The following is an 11,315-nucleotide window of genomic DNA, read 5'->3' on the forward strand; positions in this document are numbered from 1 at the left end:
AAGAGGTGATAGTTTAACTATATTATTATATTATACATTTTAATATATTTTCATTTTTCTAAATTGTAATTTATTTTTGTAACTATATAATTTTCTTTCTATGAATAACATGGATAAAACACTAGTGTGTGTGTGTGTGTGTGTGTGTGTATAAATTTGTTCAAATGTAGTTGCGCCTTCCCATGCGGTCGGTGCGGTTCGCATCATTCAATGTTAGAAAGCGCATCACAATGAAAATACACAAAAAAACACCAAAAAATACACCACACACCCAAAATAATGCACCATAACTCCCCTGCCCCTAATGATGCATTTGCTAACACTATGTGGTGTATATTTGCATACCTAGTGGTATGTTTTTTTATGATGCGTACCTAATGATACATATTTGTGTGGTGTATTTTCTAACATTGAGTAGTGTATATTTGTATACATAGTGGTGCGGTCGCACTGACCGCACGTTAAAGGGTGGCCGGTCGCCAAACTACGACGAGAGTTTCGCCTTTTGAAGCTGGCTAAAAGATTTGATTGAATGAACGCCACCTTGGTTGTTTGAAAACAAATCGACACCTGATTATGACCCTATATATATATATATATATATATATATATATATATATATATATCTACTATATTAATAAGAGCCAAAATTGAGTTAGGCCTAAAATGGGTAGAAAAAGTGGCAGTCAATAGATGGTTCAGATGAATTATTTAATCAAATAGATGGTTAAGATAATTCGAATTAATATTATTAATAGAGATTACCTAATTTAACCTTACTTTTATGATTATCCGTTAAGTTTTCCGTTAAATATTCTCTTCTCCGTTAATATTCCGTTAACTTTTAACTTACCCATTAATTTCTATAAGAAAGATCTTAGGTTCGAACCTTATCTCAATCAAATTTGACATAATTAAGTTTATCACTCTATTTACTCTTATTAAATTAAATAAATTAGTAGCTACAACAAAAAAAATGATAAATATGTATTTCTTTAATTTAGAATTATGTGTCTACAATACCTTTATTTGAAAAAATTATTCATTATCAAAAAATTAAATTAAATAAGAGAAATAATTTCATTAGTTATATTGTCTTTATTTTCTCTCATGCAAAGATTCTTTACATTCAAATTTATCAATTGATATTCATTACATTGTCCATTATCTTATTTTTTTACAATATCTTGTAATTAAATATCAAAGTTATAGTACAAAATAATGTTATATATTTATTTACCAAGTATTTTATTAATACTATGAAAAATAAATTTTAAAATAATTTGAATCTAATTATATTAACTACTTGGGGATTGGTTGACAAAGAGAGTACTCAAATAACCCAACAAATTGAAGCGGAATCGCTCTATTTTACTCTTATTGAATTAAATAAATTAGTAGTTATACCAAAAAATGATACATATGTATTTCTTTAATACCATGAAAAAAATAAAAAAGAATAGTTTGAAACCAATCATATTAACTATTTGAGGATTTGTTGACAATGAAAGTACTCAAATAACCCATTACCCATCAAATTGAAGCGAGAAACTACCTTTTAATATCTTTGGAATATATAATATTTTAAATTTTCAAATATTTATTAATTTATTTAATCTTTTTTTTCTTAAACTAGGGATTTCTTTATCCACAATAACTCATTCAGCAATAATGGTTGAACCAAATGAACCCCAAGCAGAACACCTAAAGGAAAGTCTATAGCTCCTATATCATAATCTCATTGCATGGCGTTGTCATCTATGCTACCAACAATAACCGAATTGCAAATAACACACTACCAACAAAAAGTAAGAGAACAAATAGTAAAGATGAAGACAATGACAATGTTACTCAAAACAGAATTAATAACACTTAGAAAAATTCAAATGAAAAGTAGTATTTATTTAGACTATCATTTTTAGACCAAATATTTAGACTATCGATTTTACAAGGTTGCAAACATTTATTTTAGTAATAATTATAATGAATTTTCTATATTATCTTGGATTCATATACTTTGAGTTAGATATTTAAATAAAAAAATTCCACATTCAATTACCCATGTATAAACTTCTCCTATATAATCTTGCATTGATATACTTTCAAATATTTATTTAAATATAAACATTGGGTATTAACCCATACACGCAATGCGCGTATAAAACTAGTATATATATATAATATACGAAATGTCGAATGTTGCTGGCAAAACTGACCGGAAACCCGGCGGCTGGCAGACAGCAGTCCCCATATGTATGAATGTATCCTCAATTAATGGGGAATTTAAGAATTTCAGATAACAGGTGAGTGTCACATCCAACTTATAATAATTTTGATTTTAGTACACAGAGATATGCAAAAATTTCAATGCTCGTGATCCGTCGTGTGTTATAAGTATGTGTACTGTCCAGGAAAAAATATTTAAATATTTATCCATATATCTCAATCAGCCACATAAAATAATAAATAATCCAACCAAACATTGCACGATATAAATCACTGTATTAAGGTAATTAATGGAAATAGAATTTCTAAACTTAATTAAGTCCTGCAGCAATTAAAGATAAGTTTAAGAATAATTAATGTATGAGAATCACGTACAACAATTTACTATGTTGTATAATAACACTTTATTACTATTTCAAATGAGTGATCACTATCTAGCGTGATGACACTCTATTATTATTCTAAATAGGTGATTAGACGTTAAAAAAGTATGAAAATCAATATAAACTCAACAAATTTTACATTTGAAAAATGTTTAATTCTTGTTGTCTAACATTGTTTTTAAAGTAATGTAACATTAGAATTATATATATATATATATATATATATATATATATATGCGTTCAATTAGCTTTATGTTACATTTCATAGGAAAATTACTTCATTTACTTGTGTACGTGTCACATTAATATGCTATCTCCACTTCTCTTAAGTTTCGCAAGATTATAAAGTACTATATTAATATATGCTATCTTCAGTGGGGGAAAGTGTGCGAAAAGTCTTTAATTTCGTTTTTTTTATTTAAACAAAAAACTTTCCGCGACACTCTCTCCAAAGAGGGTGTCAGGGAAAGTCTTTATTATTATTATTTCTAAAAAAAATCTTATGCTTTTCGCGACACCCTAACAAATTAACTGTCGCGGAAAGCCTAGGCCTTTCTGCGTCACCCACATCCGCTATACTTGCACAAATGTAGCTGATGTTTTGCTATGTACTAGTGCAAACTTGTAACTACAAGGTCATGAGTTCAAACCTTAACTTTCTTGGTTTAAGTCAATTAACAATGAATCTAAATTGGTGGCGAAATTTACTCAGTGCACACCTTTAATGACAAGTAGTACACATGCATTTTTATCCTTAATAAAGTTTCGGAAAATGTGAGTACATATTTTGTGTTTTAACCATAACACTTAAAAACACTAATTAATCAATTAATTGAAATGATAGAAACGTACATGTAACACGAGAGAAGTTTATTTGAAATATAATTAATTATATTTTGCCTATGAACTTTCAAGTAAAGTTCAGTAGACTAATAATTGAATGGTGATGCATGAAGTATGATTAGTATCTTTTGCTTAATTAGTCACGACAATTGAAAACGTTTATTAATTAGGTAGTGTAATTGTGGAATGGATTGAAAATAACATATCATCTTTGACCTTTTTTTCTTAAATTAATTTTTTATAAGAAAAAGTTATATTGAAATTGAATTGCGTAAGGCAAGTGGAAGTACATGAAGAAAAGCAGGTTGCGTATGTAGACTAAAAAACAATTCAAAGTCCAAAGAAGAGAATACATTATACATATATTTGCTAAGCATTTTCCAACAAAGTGTGTCCTCACATGGTATAAAGTTTTAAAAAAAAACAACTTTTGAGAAAAATAAAGTTAACTTTTACTTTGAGAAGGTATGTAATTATTATAGCAATCGATTATTCTGTGTATTGTCATCAAAAGTAAAAATTAACATGTAGTAAGTATTGAGAGAGTTTTTCAAAATAAATAATTTTTTTTAAAAAAAATAATCAATTTAGAAAAATATGTGCAAACATTATGTTATATATATGTCTCAATTGCATGATGCCCAATAATTCATGTACCCTGATACTAATTGTCAGGATCAAATCGTTAACACTATGCCAAAAACTATAGTTAGTAACGGATGCGTAACTTTATTTCTTTATTTTTACATAGTAGTCAAGGTTAAGTTTTAATAGCAAAATGTTGTCGATTGGAATTGGAGATTGAAAATAATTATTTATGTATAGAGTTTTTTTTTTAAAAGGAAAAAAGTAACTTTTATATATATAGTATTATGAATTCTGCTTTAAAAAATTATGTGGGGGTTTGTGTGAATACTTTTCATAAAGATTTGTTATGAACATTGTACTAGTTAACATTTACTATTAAATTTTTTGTACCATTTAATGTGACTTCCCTTTACTCATAATGGAGCGTTAAAATGTTTAATTATACACTCTTAATTAGTCGTTTTGATTGTTAAGGTAAGTCGGAAGAAAGTAGGATGAAAATAAATTTTAAAGAAAGAAATTAAATTGCAAATAGAAACACATTATGTATAATTATTGTAGTGTATAGATTTGATGGCACAAAGCACGAAAGAGTACAAAGAAATATCTGACCATATATTATAACAAATTCAAATTGAATCAAACAAGCACATCCCTATACAGCAGAGGAATAAATTATGCTAATTATTTGGATTTGCTATTAAATAAGAAATTCAACAATCCACTCCCACGTGATGACACAAGAAACAAAACGTGCACGAAAGCCACTAGAGAAGAAGAAGCCAACTGGTCCAATGTGTAGGGCAATGAGCTTTGGAGTTCAATATTCAAGACCTTATTATTGAATGAATTAAATGCCTCATCTGATTGTTCTTTGATTCTTCGCCTCTTGAAGCCTTCACTTATTGCTGCCACTAAACCGGAATCTGCAAAATTGAGAAGAATGCAAATGTAATTAGAGAACTATTGGAATGTTGATAATCTGAATTATGGTAATATAGTGTAATAAGAGTAATGGATATATATATAACTGTGTAACTTACATGACTGACCATGGAGAGTGGATGAGCTTTGATTGTCTAGTAGTGTGTTGGTGGTGGTGGAGAAGCATAAATGTACACAGGTGGAGGAGGAGACTTCACCGGTGGTGGAGGTGAAGTGTAGTGGTATGGTGGGGGAGGAGATGGTGATGGTGGAGGAGGGGAGTGGTAATAGTAGGGAGGAGGAGGAGATGGAGATGGTGGTGGTGGAGATTTGTAGTAATAAGGTGGTGGAGGAGACGGCGAAGGTGGAGGAGGGGACTTGTAGTAGTAAGGTGGTGGAGGAGACGGCGAAGGTGGAGGTGGTGAGTTGTAGTAGTATGGTGGTGGAGGTGATGGGGATGGTGGTGGTGGAGACTTGTAGTAGTAGGGTGGTGGAGGAGAAGGTGACGGTGGAGGTGGGGACTTGTAGTAGTAAGGTGGTGGAGGTGATGGAGATGGTGGTGGTGGGGACTTGTAATAGTAGGGTGGAGGAGGTGATGGGGATGGTGGTGGTGGGGACTTGTAGTAGTAGGGAGGAGGAGGTGATGGGGATGGTGGAGGTGGAGACTTGTAGTAGTATGGTGGAGGAGGTGATGGGGATGGTGGTGGTGGAGATTTGTAGTAGTAGGGTGGAGGAGGGGATGGTGATGGTGGAGGTGGGGACTTGTAGTAGTAAGGTGGGGGAGGTGATGGGGATGGTGGAGGTGGAGACTTGTAGTAGTAAGGTGGTGGTGGTGATGGAGATGGTGGAGGTGGAGACTTGTAGTAGTAGGGTGGAGGAGGGGATGGTGATGGTGGAGGTGGGGACTTGTAGTAGTAGGGTGGTGGAGGTGATGGAGATGGTGGAGGTGGTGACTTGTAGTAGTAAGGTGGGGGAGGTGACGGGGATGGTGGAGGTGGAGACTTGTAGTAGTAAGGTGGGGGTGGTGATGGGGATGGTGGTGGCGGAGACTTGTAATAGTATGGAGGAGGCGGTGATGGAGATGGTGGAGGAGGGGACTTGTAGTAGTAAGGTGGTGGAGGTGATGGGGATGGTGGTGGTGGAGATTTGTAATAGTAAGGTGGTGGGGGAGATGGTGAGGGTGGTGGTGGAGATTTATAATAGTAGGGAGGATGGGGTTTTGGTGATGGTGGTGGAGGAGATTTGTAATAATAGTGTGGTGCCGGTGTGGGTGAAGGTGGTGGTGGAGACTTATAGTAGTAAGGAGGATGAGGCTTTGGTGATGGTGGAGGAGGAGACTTATAGTAATAGTGTGGTGCCGGTGTGGGTGAAGGTGGCGGTGGAGACTTATAGTAGTAAACTGGTGCAGGTTTAGGTGATGGGGGTGGCGGAGACTTATAGTAGTAAACCGGTGCAGGTTTAGGTGATGGTGGTGGCGGTGACTTGTAAACGTAAGGTGGGTGAGGATGAGTTGGTGTTGGCGGGGGTGGAGACTTGTAATAATAATGAGGCGGTGGCGGAGACTTGTAAACGTAAGTGGGAGATGGTGGAGGGGGAGACTTGTAGTAGTAAGGCGCAGGAGTTGGCTTAGGCTTCGGCTTCTCACACTCTTCATAAGGAGTCTTCGGGGCATAAGCAAACGGTTTCGCATAAAGAACAACTTCATAGTCGGTCTTCGACTTCACTTTGAGCTTAGCACCCTTAATACCCCAATGAAGATTTGTGGGGATGCTGCACTTAGAGTACTTTGGTGGTGCATGAAGCTTGGCCTTGCATGCGTTTGCTCCATATTTTCCATACTCAAAACCTTCAACAGTCACACTAAATTTGCCATTAATTTTGGTTGTTCCATATGCCTTAATTTTCTTCTCACCAGCCTGGCAAGTTACCTCAACAACAGCACCTGCTCCATATATATTTTAAAAAAAAATTATTAATCCATATAACCAAATGAGGGAAAATAAAAATCACTATAAATACTCAAATTCTAGGTATTTTATTATTTTATTATTATTTTAGAAGAATATTCCTGCCATCTCATCAGAATGTCACCATCCAATACGATTAATTTAACATTATTTTAATGTGGTTAGTGGTTACATTAACTAATAGTGTACTGGTCGTTTTATGTTCATTTACAGCAAACTAACACAAGTCTTATGTTTAATTATTAGCTTTGAAAATCGTAAAGTTTATTTCTTTGCCAGCGAAGACCGTTTCTACATATTATAAAATTTGTTTTCATCAATAATTAGCTCAATAATTAATCTTTAATTTAATCAGTCGAATCTTAACTCTAAAAAAAAAAAAAAAAATTTCATATGTTTAAAACAAATACTAATAATATATTACGGAGTAACACTTAATCTAATTAATCTTCCACGTTTTTTTGTCTTTTCTCTCTTTTAATATTATGTCTATACATATGTATTTGGTGGAGGGTATTTTTGTAAAAACCTGAAACCATAAGCTAAATTGAGGGACATGCATGATGAGAAAGAAACAAAGAAATGTTGAAGAAATTATGAATTGTTTTTACCTTTGAGATGTTTCTTGTCGTGGGATTTCTCTGGCTTTTCCCAATCATAACACCTGAAGCAGTAAACTTTTCCGACAACCTTTACAATGAGGTGGTGATGGGGAGGATAGTAATGTGTAGGTGGTGGTGGGGAGGTGTAGTAATAGGGTGGAGGAGGAGATTTAACTGGTGGTGGTGGAGAGTGGTAGTAGTATGGTGGAGGAGGAGACTTCTTCGGTGGTGGTGGAGAATTGTAGTAATATGGAGGGGGAGGGGATTTAACTGGTGGTGGTGGAGAGTGGTAGTAGTACGGTGGAGGAGGAGATTTAACTGGTGGTGGTGGAGAATGGTAGTAGTATGGTGGTGGTGGAGACTTCTTTGGTGGTGGTGGAGAATTGTAGTAGTACGGAGGAGGAGGAGATTTCACCGGTGGTGGTGGAGAGTGGTAGTAGTATGGTGGAGGAGGAGATTTAACTGGTGGTGGTGGAGAATGGTAGTAGTATGGTGGTGGCGGAGATTTCTTGGGAGGAGGTGGAGAATTGTAGTAGTACGGAGGAGGAGGAGATTTCACCGGTGGTGGTGGAGAGTGGTAGTAGTATGGTGGAGGAGGAGATTTAACTGGTGGTGGTGGAGAATGGTAGTAGTATGGTGGTGGCGGAGATTTCTTGGGAGGAGGTGGAGAATTGTAGTAGTATGGCGGAGATTTCTTGGGAGGAGGTGGAGAATTGTAGTAGTACGGAGGAGGAGGAGATTTCACCGGTGGTGGTGGAGAGTGGTAGTAGTATGGTGGAGGAGGAGATTTAACTGGTGGTGAGTGGTAGTAGTATGGTGGAGGAGGAGATTTAACTGGTGGTGGTGGAGAATGGTAGTAGTATGGTGGTGGCGGAGATTTCTTGGGAGGAGGTGGAGAATTGTAGTAGTATGGCGGAGATTTCTTGGGAGGAGGTGGAGAATTGTAGTAGTATGGTGGAGGAGGAGATTTCACCGGTGGTGGTGGAGAATGGTAGTAGTATGGTGGAGGAGGAGACTTCTTAGGAGGAGGTGGAGAATTGTAGTAGTACGGAGGAGGGGGAGATTTCACCGGTGGTGGTGGAGAATGGTAGTAGTATGGTGGAGGAGGAGACTTCTTTGGTGGTGGTGGGGAATGGTAGTAGTAGGGTGGAGGTGGAGAGGGAGAAGGTGGCGGGGGAGACTTGTACTCGTAGGGTGGCGGAGGTGAAGGAGAAGGTGGCGGGGGAGACTTGTACTCATAAGGTGGCGGAGGTGAAGGAGAAGGTGGCGGAGGAGACTTATACTCGTAAGGTGGTGGAGGTGAGGGCGACGGTGGTGGTGGAGACTTGTAGTAATACGGCGGTGGTGGAGAAGGAGAAGGTGGCGGGGGAGACTTATACTCATAAGGCGGAGGCGGTGAAGGTGACGGAGGAGGAGGAGACTTATACTCATAAGGCGGAGGCGGTGAAGGTGACGGAGGGGGAGGAGATTTATACTCGTAAGGCGGAGGAGGTGAAGCATAAACATAATGATCATTGCCGGAGACTACACTCGCAGCAGTCAACACAACCAATGCCACTAATATTTGTGGCAAAAGACGACCCCTTCTGGGGCCGCCGCCGTGACCAACCATTTTCTCCGGCCGGAAAAGGCTCCACCAATGCCGGCTGTACCAGTGAGACCAAATATATATAAAACTTTGAATGGCAAAATTATCTACAGACCTATAAAAGTTGGTATTGTCTGAGTTGAGAGGTGATGAAGAAGCAATGAATCCCCAAACCATTTATAGTGCAAATTTTGTTCTTATGGTCGTTGGAGTGGAGCTGTCAATTTGGGACCAATTCAATTAATCAAACTAGTACTATAATATTGTCTTTTTCTTTTTAAGAAAACAATACAAAGACAATTTCTAACATATAAATTCAAATAATTCTAAATAACAGCTGGACAAGCCCAGTATTTAAACACCATATCTGGGCCACTTTGAATTTTTCATTGTATTTTTTGCACCAGCTAATTACCTGCTCCTTTAATTAAATATAATTAAATAAACTTTATACCACCAAGTAGACGCATGAAACAACATGGGTAAGCATATATGCTACGTAATACCTAGCTTGCAATTTCTTAATTTTATAAATACTTAATTAACCTACCAATCATAATTAGTGAGATTATGCAACATTTTTTGTTTTAGAAAAAAGGTATTCAGACCAATAGTGACAAATATAACAACCATTTGTATTTAGTGGCTATACATTCATGAACTAGTTCACTGATTGACTCTATCACGAATTGATAAGAAAATAGTTAAAACCATTTGGTTACTTCGAGTATAATGGTTTTGTCATGTTTAGTCCAAAACTTTCAAATTTATCACCCATGGTACGGTCCTTCGACTTTTAAATTGTTACCATCCGTGGTGCAAATTAACCACTCAGGATCTTTTAACTATCAAATTAAATTTTAACCACCCATGCATGGTCCTCCCCAGAGGATTAGAGATGGTTAAATTTTTAAAGATGAAGGACCATGAGTGGTTAACTTAGACCACACGGATGGTAACAATTTGAAATTCGAAGCACCACGAGGGGTCAAATTGAAAGTTTAGGAGTGAACGTGACAAAATCACTATATTCGGAGGACCCCATATGACATTAATTCGATTAGAAAAATTACGCAAATTGTACAAATATTCAGTATAAATAACTTATGGTGTATGTGTTTGGTTCGAACATGGGAATCAGAATCATAAAGCGAATCAAATACTTGGTAATTGGAATGAGTTCTGGGCTTCTCTGGTAAAAGTATATATTTTGCATGTTTGGTAGTATATTAGAATTTGAATGATTACCCATATTGTTGTTTGATTATGTATGACCCTATAATTGAAATAAAGGTTTTAAAAATAAAAACAAAAAATCAAGATAATTGATCCAATATGATAACATCCAAAGCACAAATACTTTGAACAAAAAATCAAAACAAAAATCTAAAAGCGTTAATCCTATGTTGTAAGGAGGCAATGAAATGAGCAGGTGCTGAAACAAGGAGGAATAAGACTGAATCAAATAATGCATGACTTTCGTTCCTATACCTTGTGTCTAGCCCTATGAACCAAACACACTCGGCCCTAGTGTATGTAAAATGGCATTGCTCAATCACTTTTTTTTTTTTTTTAAATTTAAATATTTTGATTCCTACTCTAATAGCTTGAAAGAAACTAGGCAACAACTTTTTTGCTTTTTTGATTTGTATGAATGGGTGCAATTCAATACAAAGTATGACTAAATGTACATACATATAGTTGGCAATGAAGAATACTGGAAATTGGGTAGGCTGCTTGAATAGCTTGTGTGGGGTTGTAATTCTGGAAAGAAATGGGTGCCCTTTCACATACACATCCTTGTCAAGCTACACAAACCAAAATATGACAAAAATTACATGCGTTTACTATTATATATTATATAGCCATAGGGATTAGAGAGAGAATACAATATTGGAGTTTGAAATTTGTTCCTTAATAGATATACTTAGCTTGAAATTCATTTAACTTGTTTTTGTACAGCTGTGAGGGAAAATCCAGATAATGCATTCTAATTGTTCATTTTATTAGTTTTTTACATCTCAAGATGATGCTATCCAAGAGTTATTTATATAATTAATTACAATTTTTTTTTTATAAAAAGACGTGCGTGTAGAGATGCTCTTTTGAATAGTTTAATTTTGAGATAATTCAAATTTTGGTATTAGATTTATATGTGTCAGTCTATTTTTAGTCTTTTTCTTCTTTAAAACAT

The 11,315-nt window shown here is 35.7% G+C and overlaps 1 protein-coding gene across 2 annotated transcripts; it reads right to left on the minus strand.

Annotated features, from left to right (window-relative positions):
• Positions 1-4,572: 4,572 nt before the first annotated feature.
• Positions 4,573-9,313, minus strand: LOC116014771 (extensin-2-like). 2 transcript variants are annotated; one of them, XM_031254722.1, is made up of 5 exons: positions 8,454-9,313; positions 8,226-8,411; positions 7,543-8,183; positions 5,093-6,906; positions 4,573-4,966 (listed from the first exon to the last, which is right to left on the minus strand). In XM_031254722.1, exons 1-4 carry the CDS (start codon positions 9,296-9,298, stop codon positions 5,120-5,122), a joined length of 3,459 nt encoding a protein of 1,152 aa, XP_031110582.1. In that variant the 5' UTR covers positions 9,299-9,313; the 3' UTR covers positions 4,573-4,966; positions 5,093-5,119. The 2 variants fall into 2 exon arrangements, with proteins under 2 accessions (XP_031110582.1, XP_031110580.1); XM_031254720.1 differs by having other exon boundaries at positions 4,583-4,966; positions 5,084-6,906.
• Positions 9,314-11,315: the final 2,002 nt, after the last annotated feature.

The sequence above is a fragment of the Ipomoea triloba genome, chromosome 4 (genome assembly GCF_003576645.1).
Source record: "Ipomoea triloba cultivar NCNSP0323 chromosome 4, ASM357664v1".
In the NCBI taxonomy this organism is placed as follows: Eukaryota; Viridiplantae; Streptophyta; class Magnoliopsida; order Solanales; family Convolvulaceae; genus Ipomoea; species Ipomoea triloba.